The sequence below is a fragment of the Macaca thibetana genome, chromosome 2 (genome assembly GCF_024542745.1).
Source record: "Macaca thibetana thibetana isolate TM-01 chromosome 2, ASM2454274v1, whole genome shotgun sequence".
Taxonomy (NCBI): Eukaryota; Metazoa; Chordata; class Mammalia; order Primates; family Cercopithecidae; genus Macaca; species Macaca thibetana.
Window position 1 is genome coordinate 84,804,727 of NC_065579.1, and position 19,060 is coordinate 84,823,786.

The 19,060-nt window shown below is 37.2% G+C and overlaps 2 protein-coding genes across 8 annotated transcripts in view; one reads left to right on the forward strand and one right to left on the reverse strand.

Moving 5' to 3' along the window:
- The window catches only part of FXR1 (FMR1 autosomal homolog 1), a 66,938-nt gene extending 61,160 nt beyond the window's left edge, over window positions 1-5,778 (forward strand). For 2 of the 6 annotated variants that reach the window (XM_050780110.1, XM_050780113.1), the window contains 3 exons: window positions 18-98; window positions 4,543-4,634; window positions 5,354-5,778. In XM_050780110.1, coding sequence (XP_050636067.1) covers window positions 18-98; window positions 4,543-4,634; window positions 5,354-5,524 — 344 coding nt within the window. In that variant the 3' untranslated portion in view covers window positions 5,525-5,778. The remainder of the gene's footprint in view (window positions 1-17; window positions 99-4,542; window positions 4,635-5,353) is intronic. The other 4 variants (XM_050780111.1, XM_050780114.1, XM_050780115.1 and 1 more) reach the window with 2 other exon arrangements.
- Window positions 95-18,757, reverse strand: DNAJC19 (DnaJ heat shock protein family (Hsp40) member C19). 2 transcript variants are annotated; one of them, XM_050780151.1, is made up of 7 exons: window positions 18,586-18,757; window positions 17,151-17,202; window positions 17,001-17,074; window positions 16,072-16,151; window positions 15,058-15,128; window positions 13,786-13,863; window positions 95-113 (listed from the first exon to the last, which is right to left on the reverse strand). In XM_050780151.1, exons 1-6 carry the CDS (start codon window positions 18,586-18,588, stop codon window positions 13,793-13,795), a joined length of 351 nt encoding a protein of 116 aa, XP_050636108.1. In that variant the 5' UTR covers window positions 18,589-18,757; the 3' UTR covers window positions 95-113; window positions 13,786-13,792. The 2 variants fall into 2 exon arrangements, with proteins under 2 accessions (XP_050636108.1, XP_050636107.1); XM_050780150.1 differs by lacking the exon at window positions 95-113 and having other exon boundaries at window positions 13,698-13,863.
- Window positions 18,758-19,060: the final 303 nt, after the last annotated feature.

Sequence of the window (19,060 nt, forward strand, 5' to 3'; positions counted from 1 at the left end):
AAACTTTGCAATTACAGATGATAGTGAAAAAAAACCCCAGCGACGCAATCGTAGCCGCAGGCGTCGCTTCAGGGGTCAGGCAGAAGATAGACAGCCAGGTAACTTGAGTGGACCTGTTGACAACATCAGGTTACAAGCATGAAAAAAATGTCATATGTCTGCTTTCTAAATATATTATACTTACATGTACACATGTGTGCATATACATTCAAAATTTGCATTGCATAAATTGTTTATTCAACTAATAAGACTACTGCTATTAAGAAAATGCATTCTTCCTTCACAGTGTGTTAGTAACTTGTCTAATTGAACTAATGTTGTGTCCTAATTGTTTACATGGAAATACTGTTGAGAAGACCATTTTGTTCACTTGCCGGTTTCTTCACACTTGAGATGGGGCCTGCCATCCCAGGGACTATGTTGTAGATTGTAATTGAGGTTGATTGGCAAAACTGGGCAGCTTTTGCATGGTGCCTGCTTACTGTATCTGAATTTAGCACCTCATTTTTGTGGGAGTTGTAATACCCACAATTTAAAAAAAGTATAAAAGAGAAAAATATTTGAAGGTGTCTTTAACCTAATACGAGGAATGCATGTTATGTTTTTGTTTGTTTATTGTAGTGTGATGCCTTTTCCCTTACACCCACTAACTATTCAAATTAATAGTACTTACTTTTAGAATGTTTATTTTATGTAGTCATTAATTCTTAGTAACTTCAAAGAAAGTTGTTTGCTGTGTCTATTATTTTGAACATAATTCCATTTCCTATGTACAGAGAATCACATGTATATTCACAATGAAGCAATTGTGTGCACCAGAAATAAACCCCTTTCAAACTAACCAATTTTTGCATTCTTTCCAAAACCAGTTCTTTTATGTGTTTTCCCCAAATAAAGAATGTAAATTCTGGCATCTTTACTATTTTAAATTTAGTGGTTGTAGAGACATTTGGGAAAACTGATTAAGAGAATTAGTTTCCATCCCTAAAAGTTCATGTTTTAAAGATAGTTGCAAAATTTTAGAGCAATTAAATATTGTCAAAAAATTGGAAGTGTCCAGAAAATAATTTGTTTTCCTTCTCCTCCTTTCCTCCCCTCCTTTAATGTTGGAAATATATTTTAGGGCTGAGCGCAGTGGCTCATACCTGTAATCCCAGCACTTTGGGAGGCCAAGTGGCAGGATTGCTCGAGCCCAAGAGTTTGAGACCAGCTTGGGCAGTGGGATCCTGTCTAGAGAAAATACAAAAATTAGCTGGATGTGCTAGTGTGCACCTGTAGTCCCAGCTACTCTGGAGGCTGAGGCGGGAGAATCACTTTAGCCTGGGAGGTCGAGGCCGCAGTGAAGGGTGATCGTGCCACTGCACTCTAGCCTGGGTGACAGAGTGTGACCCTGTCTCAAAAAAAAAGAAGTGTTTTAGATGAAGACATTTTTTCATTTTTTGAAGGTGGTACAGCAGTGATACAATTTCTGGCCCTACTGTAAACAAAATTCAGGCTCTCAGTATGAATGTAACAATATATTACAGCATTTATTAACTAGATACATGCTGGTTTATTACCAAGTCAGCAGGCATAAACGGAGTAACAGTGGGGTTTGTTGGAGAAGAGGCAAAAATTTCTGTATGGTATTAATTGCAACTTGAGTAGTTTGGAGGCTTCAACAGTTTGACAATGATTTCTGTTCCATACTGCATCTGTTCCTTTTTTACTACTTCTTTGGGATTACTACTTCCCTCTTTTAAAACTTCTTGCATTTCCTAGCTTGCCCCTTCTCCCAAAAGATAGGGTGGGTGAAACAAGCACAAAATTGTTACCCTTGATCCTGGTAGCAGTTCTAGGAGGCAGCCTCCATCTAAAGTTAACATCAACATTCTCTTTAAAACGCTCATTTAGGCCGGGCGCGGTGGCTCAAGCCTGTAATCCCAGCACTTTGGGAGGCCGAGACAGGCGGATCACGAGGTCAGGAGATCGAGACCATCCTGGCTAACACGGTGAAACCCCGTCTCTACTAAAAAATACAAAAAAACTAGCCGGGCGAGGTGGCGGGCACCTGTAGTCCCAGCTACTCGGGAGGCTGAGGCAGGAGAATGGAGTGAACCCGGGAGGCGGAGCTTGCAGTGAGCTGAGATCCGGCCACTGCACTCTATCCTGGGCGACAGAGCGAGACTCCGTCTCAAAAAAAACAAAAAAACAAAAAAAACGCTCATTTAATTTGATCTCATCTGCTCAAAATTTCTTGCTGCTCTTCGTGTAAATTAAGCAGTGAATATTCTTTACCATTCTTAGAATGTGACAATACACACTGGTGTCCAGTTGATTAACTTGGATCCCTTAGAGGAAATTCTAGAGTCCATGTCATTACACAAATTGCCTATATTTTTTCTAGATATTGTTATTTATTAATCTGTATTGGATTTTTAAGGGGCTTTGTATTATAAGGACTGGCTATGAACAGGTTTTTATTTGAATTAACAGAGGTTTCTTTTGGCTTCCTTTTATTTAGGTAGGGGATACCCCAGCTAAGTGCTTGCTGATTTAGTTGAAAACTGTATCAAAATATATTATTCTATCTCTGTACACAGTGGATGAAAGGTTCTAGGAATTGTTTCAACATGTGTTAGGTTGGTGTAGTTTTTGCACCCATCCCAAAATGGTGAAAACCACAATTACTTTTGCACCAACTTAATTTAGCAGCAGGGTTTCCAGTTAGATGTTTAGGTGTCACTGAGGGCCGAACTTGGAAACAGTGCATTCGCTATGCTGTTCCCCACACTGGCTAGAATTGTTCTTGTAATAGGTTTGCTGCCATGTATATAGACATAATAAAGTGGATTATTACAATAGCCCTTTTCCCAATATTGTAAACTTTTTAATGTAGTTATAAATATATTAGCAATGAATTTAATTTAAAAAAGCCTCAAGATGAGCGTACTGAGTTTCTTACAGTTTGGAAGGAAAGAGGTAGTTTCAGATTTGAAACATCTTTAGTGGTTTTCTAGTAAATGATACATGTAAGTTCTTAAATAGGTTGTTCCCTTGTAGTTTTAAAAGATATACACGATAGTTCTAGGAAGTTCTTGGATCTTATGACAGTGTTAGCATGTTAATTCATAATTAAGAAACATGAATTGTAAATACTATCCAGCTTTTTATCATACCTGAATGATTTAGTTGTTTTCATAGAATTTATACTTTATGGACCAATTCTCCCCATACCTAGTGACTTTAAATAAATAATTTAAAATTTACCGGAGTTTTCATTCTTCACATAATTAACTTGCTCCCATAATTTAAAATATATATTGTGCTTTTACATATCAGGGATTTTCTAAAACAGTTTGTGATAGAAAATAATTACTTGAAAGAAAAAAGGGTGGTTCTTTTGATATTTCTTAAAATCAGTGAATTCTAAGTTTCAATTCTTTTTTTTTTTGAAACAGAGTTTCACTCTTGTTTCCCAGGCTGGAGTGCAGTGGCACAATCTCAGCTCATTGCACCCTCCACCTCCCAGGTTCAAGCAATGCTCTTGCCTCAGCCTCCTAGGTAGCTGGAATTACAGGCTGTGCCACCACGCCTGGCTAATTTTTCATTTTTAGTAGATGGGTTTTCACCATGTTGGTTGAACTCCTGACCTCAGGTGACCCGCCCACTTTGCCTCCCAAAGTGCTGGGTTTACATTTGTGAGCCACCATGCCCGGCCCTAAGTTTCAGTTCTTGAGTGTTGATGTATAAAGTGAGTCAGTCCACATACTGTAGAACATAGGTAATTTGTTGAAGTTGGGTTGACGGTAGGGTGTTAGTTTCGTTTAGTCTTTTTCCTAATTCACTACTGCTGCTACTTTGCAAATACACATTTAAGATAGTCCCTACCAAGACTGACAAAGGGGGCGTGGGAGGGGTGTCACTGAATACACTCTGGACCTTTTCCCAGTCTGATCAATGTCCACATTTTTAGGGTGGTGGTCTGTCATCTTTAGTTTGCTTGTAGTTTCTTATTTTAATCACTCAGAATAGTTTCTAGTGTGAAACGTTGAAACAAAGCCATAGGATAAACCACACTTGGATATCTTAATTGTGCTTTAAAAAAAAAAAAAAATTGAGTAAATATTTTTGTATCTGATGAAATTTTCAAATTTAAGTATATTATACTATGATTTGGATCAAATTTGCCCCATTTACCCCCACTGACAATTGCAAACACTGGGCTTAGAACACTGCGTTTGTATTTCCTTTTACTGGTTGTGGGTTTCTCTACCAACTTTGTTCCACAACCTTAGGGTCAACCAGAAGCAAATAGCTGGATTCTTGGCAAAGAGGAATTTAATCTAGATTTCCTCAATCTCAAGCTTGAAATTTTCTTCAGCACCAAAAACCCAGGCAGATTTTTAAAGCTTTGTTTTTGGTTGGAGGTGATACCCAGCTTAAGAAAATTTTGACACTGGGTGACCCACCACTAGTTTAATAGTGAAATTACCCTTTATCCATAAATAAACTTTAGAAATATTTTTTCAACACCTGTAATTTTTTTCTCATCTTTAACAGTCACAGTTGCAGATTATATTTCTAGAGCTGAGTCTCAGAGCAGACAAAGAAACCTCCCAAGGGAAACTTTGGCTAAAAACAAGAAAGAAATGGTAAGGAGAATTTAACCTGTAGGTTTTTGTTGTTTTTTTAATTTTTGGTATGGTTTAGCTTTATTTTTTTACTACTTTTACTGTGTGATCACTTGTTTCCACAAATAGACAATACTATTTTACTTAGACTCTTGAATATGTTCTTGGCCCCAGATAACTGAAGATATGCATGCTTGAGCCTGAAATGCTTTTTAGTTAGAGCTCCAAATAGCATTTATAAAATTCAATCTGCCCAAAGATATTGGGCATAGAGACTGTTGCCTAATTCAGGAGCAATAGGCTATATACCTCTTCTCATTGATGGATATAGACCTTTTAAATTTTAGTTCTTTTAAATGCTTTACGGTATTTGATATGTAAATGTGATTTTTCAAAAGGTGAGTAAAGTAGGTGATTATTTAAATGTTTAATATTAACTGTTTATGTCATTTTCATGGTGAGCTTTCCAGTGTTTTAAAATTAGGTACAGTTTTCGTTAGTTCAGATGTTTTGTGTGGTTTGGGCACTGCTAGGTACTAGAGATACAAAGTTGGAAAGACCCATAGAGTGGAATACTTTGGTATTTGTTTTGAATTTTAGAGACGTTTTAATACTTTGATCCATTGTGGCATATGAAACTGAAAATTTTCATTAGCTAATTAATGTTTATGTAGCTGTTTTCCTCCTCAGCTATAGATTTCATTTATAAAGAAGTTGAAAAAGTTGTCTCCCTTTGGCAGGCAAAAGATGTGATTGAAGAGCATGGTCCTTCAGAAAAGGCAATAAACGGCCCAACTAGTGCTTCTGGCGATGACATTTCTAAGCTACAGCGTACTCCAGGAGAAGAAAAGATTAATACCTTAAAAGAAGAAAACACTCAAGAAGCAGCAGTCCTGAATGGTGTTTCATAAACTGAAGAAGTTCCTAGTTTACAGTTCTTTTACATTACATTTACAATAGTGCTTGTACAAGCTTGCCAAAGATAGAATATGGATCGCCAGTCTTTACATCGCACTTTCAGTTCCTCCATTTGGAATTCAAAAAGGGGAGGGATCCTGAAGAAATCATATGTTAAACATACTTTGACACCTACTGTGTTATAAAATATATCATCAGATGTGCCTTGAGAATAGTATATGTAACATTAAAAAAAAGTTGCTGGCTATAGGAAATGTTATTTTGTTTTCAAAATATGGCAGAGATGGGGGGTGGTGGGTGGGGTGGGATCCCTAACGTAATATTCTTTATGAAAGCATTAGCTGCTTTTGTTACATTTTTAATATGCAACCACTTCTTCACCTGAGGAAAACTAGAATGAAATGCAGTCTAAAATATTTTGCACTGAATTGTAATTTCTTCATTAGTTTAGTCTGGAAACTGGTCTGTTTTAATGTGTTTTTTAAATGCTGTATGTAGAGGAAAATCTGCAGACCACTGGAATACATTTGTTAAACTCATCTGCAGGGACACTGGGCGATACTTGGCAGTGACTGTTCTACCTTGAGGCTTTGTTTGGTTTATTTATTAAAGTGTACAGTATTTAAAAATCAAACATAGCTTTAGTTAAAACACTAAGCTGAATTAGTCATGTCCATTCAGACATAACCTGAACTACTGAAAAGATCAATTTCCAGAAGGTTTATTCTGTATAAACTACATGTTAGTCTTCAGTAGAGTATCTTTTTTTTTCCTTTTTTTTTTTTTTATTTCGGTTGTTTGATGTGCAATATGTTTTTGTATGCAGGTAGTAAATAAACTTTGATCTTCCATTTGCTGAATTTTTTTAACTTTCTACTTTTTACACCAATTGTTGCAAAGTAGTTGGAGCTATTTATAGGCTTAGGATAGTATACTTTGCTTTTTAAAAAGCAGTTATACTTGCTGGTAAATAGCATTAAAATGTCAGCTGGCATTTAATCATTTTGTAATGAATCCTCTGAAATCTTAACACAAGTTTAGGCTGTTAGATGCATAGGTAATTAATAATACATGTGATAATTAGGAAAAAAAACCTAACAAAATTCTAATCAAAGGCAACTTTGGAAGACAATGGGGGATAGAAGGTATGACAAGCAACTTTTAAATAATAGGCCAATGTTTTGCTTCTTGATTCTCAACTTATTTTGAAGGCTCTCATACCAGTGACTAAAAATCAGTTATTAAACTTTATATGTTTTAGCCAGAGCTTAATTTTTATGAAGATAAAGACATGAAGTTTAACAGTGGTACAACAATTAGTACAGCTAATTTTGAGGTCAATTGTTAGAAGGCTTTGTTCCACAATATTATATAGACCACTGAACGAAGAATGACAGCCCTTTGCATCATTTGGCATACGAAAAGTGTTTTTTGTGTGCATAGTTTAATTTTTTATGTGCATAAAAATGTGATTTTATATGATCTGAAGGATAATTCAGGATACAGTTTAAAATGTAAAATTTGCCAGGTCAGTATATATAACCCTAGCCCTCAAATTAATTATAATTAAGATTAAAGTGCACTGGTATTAAGTGCTTTTTCCTGAAGCCTTCTGATTGGTTCTTGGTAACAGAATTTTAAGGTGTGAGTAGTGCAACTCTTGTCCTTTATATATAAAAGGTATCAAGTAATTTCATGTTGTGATTTAAAAAAAAGTTACCCACAAATGTCTTTTTTTAAATCGATCAAAGTTAGAAACAGTTTAAATAGTCTCAGTTCTCTTACATAATTGGGTTAAAAATTATAAGGTATTAGAGGAAAATGCCAAATTGGCAAATTGGTAAATAAAAAAAATGATTTTTCATTCTCTCCCATGTAGAATAGTCAGATACACTAAAATCCATTTTCCATAAAGATTGTTTCAATGGGAATGGAAGAAACAAAATCTTAAGAGTAGAGCTGAACCAGTTCTTCATACTAGCAATAACCACACTAAGTTCATTATTTTACAAATGACTAAACCCAGTGTCTTGTCCTTTAAAAAATATAGGTACTGCAGAATTGTGATAAATATGCATTTGTTTTTTTAAAGAGAGCCCACTCCCCAAATGGTAGCCATTAATTCAGGTAGTCTTCTAAATGTATTTGAGAGGGGTCCGTCTTTTTGGCTGCTATCCTAGTTAGATGAGATGTTGCTATGGGAAGAACTTGCCAGTATACACTAAACAGACACTTAAGCAAAAGATACATTCTGGAGCCAGGCGCGGTAGCTCATGCCTTTGGTTCTAGCTCTTCAGGAGCCTGAGGTGGGAGCATCATTTGAGCTCAGTTCTGCGCCATTGAGACCCTCTTTAAAGAGAAGGAAAAAAGGTATTCTGGAAGGTCTTGTGCAGTTCCAACAATGTTTCAGCATATATATATATGAATTCATATGATACCTGAACGGAATCACGAAGTAACAGCTGTGATTATATGGTAGCAAAAATGACCTGCTTTTCCTGAAGCTTTGGGAGGCCTACGATTCCTAGTTTAGGCATCATGATCTTTGTTAAGCCTTAAAGGGGGCTAAAACTTCTGCAAAATGGTGTCTCTGGTAACACGTCAGACATAATTGGCAAAAGTATAGGAATGCACAAATCTTTGTTTTGAAATAATCATGTATTTTAATGTGGAATTAGAAGCAGCACATCAAACTGGTGAGTTCATAGAAACTTACCTCAGATGCTGCTGGGTTCCATTGCTGTTGTGTTAAGTCACGTATTTTTGTAGCTGCTGTTAGCTGTGTCTAGTGTTTTGTAACCTAAGGAGGGTCTTATAAAAGTTGGTATGTTAACTAAATCTTGGATTGGGAAATAGCACCATTTGTATCCTCTGCAAACAGATTTATGCTTTTGAGGTTCAAACCAACTAGTGTTCTCATAGGCTGTTGCCTAAGGACAGATAAAAATGGAAAACAGGCTGTGTCCAGGGACAGATGATTGGTTGGTGATTAAGAATGGCAGTAAAGGAAAATTACACCCGGATTTTCTTCTGTAAGGTTTCAAGGAACTTGGATTTGAACTGAATCTACTGTTTTGGAAAAAAATCCCAACAAAAAGGATGTCTGTTATTGTCTCAGTCTTCCTGTCTTTGCTACACGATTTGGATCCCTTATGCTTTTTCATAAGAATATGTGTTTGCTATAGTGAATTTGCTAGCCCCCCCCTTTTTTTTAAAATTTCAGTTCTTTATTAGAACGTGTACTTGAATGGACTACAGTTGCTTATAACCCATGTTGATCTTTGCTAGTATTTGGGGTTTTATTTCAGGAGCTTTTGCAATAAAGCAGGAACTGCAATCTGCTTAAAGTCAGACTGTTAGCAAGTGGTGTTAACTTAAAACTGACTTAAGCCCATTACATTGAACAGTAGGAAATCACCACTTTTGTAAGGGTCAAAAATGATCAACTATTAACAATTTCTTTAATTACAAATTTTAAAAAAGTTTATCAGTATATCACTTCAGATTCATCTGTATCTTCTGTACTAGTACTTCCAGTACTGAGGTAAGGTACACAATTCCCCTGGAAAAACTATACTCTAGTTTTGTAAGATGATTTCCCAGTCCATTTGCTTGTTTCTTCTTTTGATAATTCAAAGAGATGCTTTAGGTGACAGTACAGAATTAGAAGCCACTATTTTAGCTCTATAAACTTTTTCTCTATGGTTTCAGTTTTATGCAACCAGAGAGGGCTGGATGAGTTGGTATCTTTAAGGCCCTTCCAATGGTAATTTGAGTCTAGTCACATGTCAGACCCTGGGCAACACCTAACCGAATGCCCAAGTATTCTCATAAGGAGTATGCCAAACTTAAGTGGTGTTTGTTTTACATATGTATCCATCCCAGACATTTTCAACTATGCTGAATGCAATCTATAAGATATTCCAAACAAGGACAAAGTAATTTTTCACAAGTCTTACAGCCCCACTATTAAGTATGCTACTTATTAGCTTCTTGAATTTCTTTGTATTTCAGTGATTGGTATGTTCTTTTTATTTTTGGAAAGTTTTTACCTCTTTGTACCCTCTTAATTGGATTAACTGTAAAATGTACGTACTAATTTATTAGTTTTAGAGAATATTTTCATTAAAAATATTTTCCAATAGTTTTTCTAGATAAACAATTTTTACTTAATTGTTGCCTGGTTGCTTAAATTTCAACCTCTTTAGACTTCCTTTTTCAGCTAACTTGGCTGTCTTCAGGTTGTGAAAAAAAATGTAAACATATATTTGAAATTTCATTAACTGAAACTGCAGTAAGGTGGCAGCAAATGTTAACCACAACGGATTATCCCATATCATTGGACTGTTCTATTATTGGGTCAGGAATAATAGGTGACACAGGATAGAAGCTCTTCCTATATATATCTTGTTACTAAGGCAGTAGTTGGCTCTAAGCTGAAAAACAGCACACTGTACAGCAGTCCAAAAACTAAAACCAGAGCTTAGGTCATTCAAGTTAACTGGTACTCAAGGTTACTCATTCCAGGATACTTTACATAACCAAAAACCTAGGAGAGCATTCTACATAGTAATTTTTTTTTACTTTGTTTACATAAAATTTACAGGTTTTTTTTTTTTTTCCTTTTTAGCTTAGTCTGTTCTTTGACATTGTTGATCCATGTTCTAAATTTTCCTCAGATTTAACCTGTTTGGAGGCTCATGTGCACTCAGAATGTGAACCTACTACAAGCTTCTGAACTGCAAAACAACTTTTTTTTAAGGTCACTGTCAACCTTATACAATTTCTCATGATTGAAAGAGAACTTCTCATTCCAACCTAAAACACCACTAACCCGTTTAAAAATGAAGCATTATGCCTGAGTGAAATTTTATTTTTAGACATTTCTGATACTAAGTTTTCTTTATGGGAGCCCATATATATTCAGTATACTGAATTTACACAGCTTTCAGTGTGGCAATAAGCTAGTTCCCTGATTTTTCTCAGTTCTCATTGGTATTCTATTTAAATGTTTCCATAAGTACTCATCATTTGGAAAATAGTTGATGGCAGGGCAGGATAACTTGCTTAAAACTAAAGTTGGAGAAAGAGTTAACTTCCAGGACAACCCATTATAGCTCACTTCTTACCAACAAAGCAGTATACAGCACCTTAGGACTCATTTCTAATAATGTCAACCCAGATGGCCAGTAAAGCCAAAAGGGAAGAGGCTAAGTGACTCACAGAAATCTCTGAATTTGAGGTCTAATATGAAGGCTATAGATAGGAATTCCCCACAAACTTCTAATGAGGACTAATATGAACATAGCAAATTGGAGAAGACAGCCAGGACCTAATTCTAGTTTCACTAGCTGTGGGACCTGAGAAAACGACCACTTGCTCTGGACTTTTGTTTCCCAAGCCATAAAACGTGGAGGAATCCTCACAATTTCAAGTTGGTCATGTATCCTTCCCTTTTACAGAGAAAGCTGAAGCCCCAAAGCTCAGATTTACCTGGCTTCTGCAGAAGTTTAACTTGCAACCTACCTCCCATTCCCTAAATGTGTTTAATCATGCCGCCTTCTTTAAAATTTATCTGGAAGCACCAATGAATAAAGACAAAGGCCCCAAACTGGATCTGTGGAGATAAATACCAGACTCACATCTCAGTACCATCAAGGAAAACATGCTTAGGTTATCAGAATTGTAAAGCCATAGTACAAAAGTTAGGAGAATGGAACTTGGGATGTAAGAAAGATCAGCCATTCTCAGCATGTCGCCTTGGGTGCTTAACTTTACTAAACTTCCATTTCCTCACATGTAAAATGTACATCATAATAACCAGTCTACTGAGAGATACAGGAAGAATACTTAGCACAGTGCTAGTACATTGTAAGTATTCAAATGTTACAGACCAAGTATTTTGTAAGAAAATACCAGTAAAAGATTAAAGTTTTTTTTATGGATCGTATTGGTATCAATCACCTACCATGATCTTTAGAGCCCTCACATGGATGACATTTAAATGTTCAGTTTGCTTAACAGCCTTCAATGAAACATGGATTCTTCTACTTAAAAAAGGTAAGCCTTGAGAAAATAAAACTGATTACTATGCAAGAAAAAATGTGCTCTGCTGTGCTCCCTGGTATTATTTTTAAGTGGTTTCCGTTGTTTTAACACCTATCTTAAAACAGGTGTGCTGTCTGCACTGAACACCCAAAAGTATTTATATCTACTAAGTTAAATTTCCCTTTTTAGAGTTAATGCTTCATTGCCTGTCAGCGTATTATCACTGTCTGTCTTTGAAAAATGTGCTTTTAAGTCTTAACTATTTCTTCATAAAGATCTTGTTCAGAGGAACATTTTTTGATTTGTCCAATGGACTGAAATAAAAGGTTAGTAAACCAAAATACAGTTGATCCTCATTATTAGTGGAATTCCTTATTTGTGAATTTTCCTACTCACTAAAATTTATTTGTAACTCCAAAATCAACATCCTTTTCTGGTCATTTGTGAGTATTTGCAGAGTGACAAAAAGTTTAAACCACTTTATGTGCACAAGGCAATGCTCTACTTGTTTAAGCTTTCACACCATAAACAAGTATCCTTTTTGTGGTCTATTTAGTGCCAAGCTTCATGTTTGTGCTTTTTGTTGGTGATTTTGCTGTTTTAAGATGGTTCCCAAGAGTAGTAGTGAAGCGTGCTACCTACTGTTCTTAAATGCAAAGAAGGCTGTGATGTGCCAAGTATGAGTTATAGTGCTGTTGGCTGTTAATTCAAAGTTAATGAAATACTAAAGAATGTTTTCAAGCAGAAACAGGTAGATCAAGGTTATATACTGACTGGCAGACAATATTGTGACCGAAGGGTCACAGAATCTGTATTTCTCTTAGGAACTTGTTCCTTACAGGCGAATTCAGTGTTCACAGCCACCTTAAAGAACAGAATTACCACAAACAAGAACCAACTAACTGTACCTTCATGTCTCCTTGTCCCTGGAAATAAAATAATTTATCTTGCATAAAAGCCTTAGAAGCTAGTGTTTCATCATACACTAAATCACAACAGACTCCATCAGATTTTAAACAAGGGTATAGGATAGAAAACACAAAGAGCAGATACACCTTTATAAGGCAGATAAATATTACCTCCACTATTTTTTTTAACCTCAAAAGTCCTTGTATCCTTCAATAATTAAGAACCTTATGATGATTTAAGGAAGTTTAGATGGTAGGTAGTAAAATTTATCATCTTAGAGCTACACATAGAAATATTCCTGTTGGGAAATACATACTAATTTATATCAGATGTTTTATAAAGGTCCTCTGGTTAAGATCCTTATATATTTTATGTTAGATGAACAGTAAGTAATTTGCCTTTAAACATCATTTAAATTAGTATATAAATTCTAAATAGTCCAAATTAAACATGTTGATATTGAGAACATTTGTTTTCAGTTTTGCTAACAGTGTTTATCATAACAATTGCAGAAGTTTGATTATGTCAAGAAATAGCCAACTGAAGGAATAATTTATAAATGATCAGTACTGTTGAGGGGCTAGCTGAATACAATGTAAATACTTCTCATGCCTGTAATCTAGCACTTTGGGATGCTGAGGCGGGAGGACTGCTTGAACCCAGGAGGTTGAGGCTGCAATGAACTTGTGGTTGTATCAGACCTGTACTCTGAAATATTTATACTATTTTTAATGCATGAAATAAAAATTGTATGTACATAGAATACACACACACCCCTAGGTCAATTTGTTAGGTCTAAGTTGTGGTTAAATTCACTTTTAAATACAAGGTTCCAAGTATCCAAGTTGCTGGGCCAGTTGCCTATACCTGGAACAGCCTTTCCACCGAATAAGGTAAGAGTCCCTACTTAAAACAGCCTGAGCTAATTTCCATCATACTATTTATCACATAGTCTAATTATCAGTTTATCAGTCTCCCATTAAAGTGGGGGCTCCCTCAGAGCAAGGACTGTCATCTTCACTTTGCTTTGAAAAGTAGACATAGGTCCCAAATCATCTGCTAAATGAGTAATGAACAATATTTCTATTCAGATGGTGTGTGCTTGCCCATAATTAATATGCAAATATTCTAAACTAATCTGATTTTAAATCCCCAAATTTAAACAAGAAAAATATACCAAGGCTTTGAGATTTAGCTTGTGCTAAATCATTTTTTAAAATTGTAGCTCTGAGGCATTTTATTATAAAAACTTAGTACTCATATACATAAACTAATATGAACTTAAAATTCATCATACATTTACTTCATTTTTTAGCTTGACCTTCTAGTAAATCTTTAGCTTCATTGATTTTGGCTGCTATATAAGGAGATCCTCCTATAGGAAGAAAGAAAAAAGAACAGTTACAATATGGATTCTCAATTTCTGCTTGGTAAAAAGCTACTCTTGTTTCAAGGACTCCAATGCTTATCTGAGGGAGATTTAGCAGAAACAGTGTTTTTAATTTTTAAAAATTAACCCTGACACTGCAACTGGATGACCAGATACATGGTAATATATGTGACCAATGAGAAATGAATTTACGTGAGAGAGATTTCTACAAAAATGACACCTTTTTAGAAAGCTTAAACTGATAGAAATAGGATTTCTATCACATATACTGGATACATATGTATATGCCTTTGAACTGGTGTTAGCCTATTCATGATTACAGGTCATAAATGAACATCAGTTATACCATGATATTCTCAAAGGCTTCTGAGCTGTTTACTGGAAAGATACCAGTTTGCTTTATATCCTTTTTCTGTCCAGTTTTTCTATTATCTACTGTCCCTTCACAATGTCAATCAACAGCTGCTTTCCTACAAATCTGCTGGAGGAGTGATTCTCAAAGTATGGTCTTAGACCAGCAACAAATAACAGGAAACTTAGTATAAATGCATATTTATGGGGCCCAACTGCTGACCTACTGAATCAGAAGCCCTCCATATAATACAAGCTGAATTTCATAAAAGACACTGTGAAATCAGATATCAAACAATTATAACGCTGTTTAAACTGAAAAACCCTCTTTATTAATGAAAGCCCTCTCCTGTATAAGTAAAAGGATACAAACACTAGAACATGAATTCTGTGGTCTAATTTTTGGTATTCAAAGAAATTCTTGCTTTCCTTCAACACAGCCAAGGCTGCATAGAAGTGTATCAGAAACGAATAAATAAATCCCATTAAGTTTCTATCTAGGTAATCTCCGTTTCAAGGTATCTAAAATGGATAAGGAAAAATGACGTTTTAGTTTTACTGAAATTTAACATCTTAATTTATAATAAATGTAGGCCAAAAAACCCCACAAAACATAGTAATAGTAGCACTTACATCTGCTCACTCTGTAAATAAAGTTTTCACTCAGAATTTAAGATACCAAAAATATATGGCTCCAGCCTAGGAGACAGGACTTACACACAGATTTAAGTGTTTCCCTTCTAATAGCCAGGAATTTGAGATAAAATCCCATTAATAACAACTAGTCACACGAGCAACATCTACAACAAGAATTTAATGACTACTTACCTTTGTCAGGATGATTTAAAAGCATAATTCGTCGATGAGCATCTCTTATTTTCCCTTTATTGGCAGTAGGGCTAATTAAAAAAAAGAAAAGGTATTTACTTCAACCTACTTCTGTATCACATCAAACAATTGTACATAAAGGCCAATTAAAGACATTGTGAAACTAGTAAATTAACACAACGATATGAAAAGCTGTTTAGAAACCTCAACACACCCAATGCGTATCCTAAATTGGGGAACTAAACTGCTCCTTAGAAAAGTAAGGCACTCAAAAATGTGTTGAACTTGTAATACTCATTACAACAGTCCTTTTATTGATAAGAAAAGCATGTTTAAGGATTTGAAAGTGAAGAAGGCAGAATTTTTTTTTTTTTCTTTTGAGACAGTCTCACTCTGTCACCTAGGCTGGAGTGCAGTGGCTTGATCTTGGCTCACTGCAACCTCTGCCTCGCGGGTTCAAGTGATTCTCCTGCCTCAGACTTCCAAGTAGCTGGGATTACAGGCGTGTGCCACTACGCCTGGTTAATTTTTGTATTTTCAGTAGAGACAGGGTTTCACCATGTTTGCCAGGCTGGTCTTGAACACCTGACCTCAAGTAATCCACCGGCCTTGGCCTCCCAAAGTGCTGGGATTACAGACATGAGTTACTGTGCCTGGCCAAAGGCAGAATTTCACCACACACAAAAAATGTCAGTTACAGAGAACACTGAACACTGTGATAATCTGCTGAGGAGTCTATCTCTCAATAAATGAAAAAGTGCCTGTGTTTTAGCAAACACTCTAGGAAAAAAGAAAAAGTGCTTAAGTGCTAGTGTGCCTTCTGATTTGAAGGACTGTTTACATCTTAAAAATAACATGAAGGAACAGTACAGTTTCATTGATTAGAATTGGTAATATCAATCTTCCTAGGACAAAATCCCCATGACCCTCTCCTATTAAAGGAGAGAAGGTCTTATATTTCCTCATTGCTCTAGAGTGGTAGAAAAATGCTAAAAATATTAGAGATTATTTTACCTTACACCTAGTATTAATGCTGCTTCCCGTTTTGTCATTTTGGGTTCAAACCCACCTCTATAATAGCCACCACTGAAGGCCTGGAAGAAGAAATGCCATTTGTAAAGAAAGGTTAATACAATAAACAAAGTCGCTTTAAAAAAGAAGTCTGGAAATATTCACAGAGCCAGTAGAAAAACTAAGACATTCCAGAGGACTTTTAAGTGCAACTCCTGAGGTATTAAGAAGTGGCTCAAGAACAGGATCTGGAAGTCTTTTGAGACAAGAGGTTCAAGGGTATTTGAAACAAGACTTTAAGATACATATACAGAAAATACCACTATCAGCTCCTCTGGCCTTGCTATGTCAGAAATCATATTAGTAAAGCCTACAATCACTCTATTCTGTTACACTTAATCACAACATAAATATTCAACAGATGATCACAATCAAATCTATTCTTAACTGTGACCACATAGGGTATGACCAGAACATCAAGTCAAACCCTACAGCCTAATTAACTAGAGTGCTACCTATGTATGACGTTTGGGAGTGCCAGGGCCACATGGTAAGATCGGATCACTTTAGAATCTCATATACCTCTGTGTGTGTCATGCAGAGCAGATAAAGGAAAACAAGAATATGTATAGATGATGCTGAAGGTGATGGTATGTGAAAAAGTGATTATTTCACAAGAAAGTTGGGTCTAGTGGGGTACTAGAATTATCAATACCCCATCCAACTCTGTCACATATAACATCTGATGTTTCAGGGTAGCACCATTACAAAGTTCAGAACTTCTATACTCTCCTTGTGGGAAGCAGGAGAATGGGTCCAAAGCAATCACTTAGAACTTCATGGATATTTGGAAATTTACCCTTCCTTAAGTGTGGCTCTAGGTTTCAAATACAAGCAGCAAAGAATTAGCAAAAGTGTTCATTAAGTCTTACAGATTTTGGTAGGCTTTGAAAAACTTGTTTTACTTGAGGCTCCATATGCTTCATGGCTTGCAAAACATAACGGCCTAAAACCAAAAGCAATAGAATAAGTAAATCTCCAATCTCCCCGACTTCACTTCCACCCCCAAACCATAAACAAACCTGCAAATCCTGCAGCAGCAATGGTCAGTCCAACTGCTACCACTGTACTGGCCTGGTAAGGGGGAGAAGAGTAAATATTTACTTCTCTAATTCCCACCCTTTCTCATTTTGCCCATTCTCCCATCACCAACTCATTACAAACTGCATTTTAATAGGAGAAACAACATTTTTTTTCCTTTTTTTTTTTTTTTTTAAGAGGCGGAGTCTTGCTATGTTGCCTAGGCTGGTCTTGAACTCCTGGCCTCAAGCAATCCTCCCACCTAGGCCTCCCAAAGTGGTAAGATTACAGGCCTAAGCCACCATGTCTGGCCGAGAAACAACTTTTAAGGCAGAAATATTCTGCCCAGCAAACCTTAAACTACTGCATCTGTTATACCGAATGTATTAAAGTTACCGGATTCATTACTATGGGAAAGACGGCAAGTTCGACTTGCTTATTTACCTCTACAATAGGGAAAAAGATGATTCCCTCCGTTTGAAAACTTCTTTCATCCCCGGACAAATTAGGTTACATTAAAGTTCAATCAAAAGTAGTGGAAATAGGCCGGGCGGGTGGCTCACGCCTGTAATCCCAGCACTTTGGGAGGTCGAGGCGGGCGGATCACGAAGTCGGGAGATCAAGACCATCCTGGCTAACACAGTGAAACCCCGTCTCACTAAAAACACACAAAAAAATTAGCCAGGCGTGGTGGTTGGCGCCTGTAGTCCCAGTTACTTGGGCGGCTGAGGCAGGAGAACGGCGAACCCGGGAGGCGGAGCTTGTAGTGAGTCGAGATCTTGCCACTGCACTCCAGCCTGGGCAACAGAGCAAGACTCTGTCTCAAAAAAAAAAAAAAAAAAAAAAAAAAAGTGGAAATAAGATTTCTGCTACAGAAGGAAAAACTGTTCACAGACGGCTCCTGTAAAATTCTGATAACGCATTTTCGAGGCTAAACGTGGGCTAAACTAGGAGAATATACCTTTGGCACTGCCCTGTTGTTTCCTAACAACAGAGGCCCAAATATGTTCAGGAATTTCCGCATGGAGACGACATCTGTCGGCAAAAGCCAAAGAGAAGGATATAGCAAAGTGGAGCCAGTGCTGTGAAGATGTGTTAGGGCAAGGGCACCTATAATCAAATACGTTTCCACTAATCTCCGAGTCCATGATAGACTTCTGACCTTACAGGAGTTCCAGGCAAGCAACGCCTTAGCGCCCAGAGCCCGTGCGGACAAGAAGCTGGAGAACCGTGCAGAAAGACGATGTAAAAACACAAAGACCCAAGAGGAGCGAGCCAACAGGGCTGTGTCCTGGTGAGTGTGACGCCCCGAAAACCGAAACCTCCCGCCCAGAGTCGCACTAAGGAGCACAACTTCAACTCCACACCTCCGAGGCCGGGAGCTGAGGCTGAGGCCTGGGCCGGATGTTGCTAAGGAGACCGGAAGGCCGCACTCACCATGGCTCCGTCTGCGCTCCCTTGCTTCCACCGGGAGCACGGCTCATCCCAGCTCAGAGAGCGCGGCCAACACCTGCACGCCTTTACCAGAGAGCGACGCAACCCCCAACCTCAAGCACAAACCGCTCAAGCACAGGCGCCCTACGCAACACGGCAGGAGCAGCCGCAAACTAGGCCGGAAAACTGTCGTAAAAGGGGACGCGGAGGAGAAGGAAAGTCGCTCAAGCAGTGGACAGAGCGGAGAAAGCGACTTCGGGTTGGTTGAAGGGTGGGCGGATCTTTTCCTTTCTAGGTGTAGAGGTGGGGCTTCTCTGTGTTTTCTGTCCTTTGCTCCTGGGCGGTGGGTATTTGAAAATTCTTGCAGGAAAGGGCATGGGCAGCTTTACTCAGAACGATTCCCCCCCCCCCATCTTAGCACCTCGTTTTGCCTTTATTTTATGTTAATAATTGTCAAGGGTGGTGAATATAGTTAAAC

What these genes read in the sequence shown, in the direction of transcription:
- DNAJC19 (XM_050780151.1), bottom strand. An exon ending in GCATTAATACTAGGTGTAAG is followed by an intron (nt 15,129 to 16,071) that starts GTAAAATAATCT and finishes TTTTTTAATTAG; the next exon opens with CCCTACTGCCAATAAAGGGA. An exon ending in TTTAAATCATCCTGACAAAG is followed by an intron (nt 13,864 to 15,057) that starts GTAAGTAGTCAT and finishes TTCTTCCTATAG; the next exon opens with GAGGATCTCCTTATATAGCA.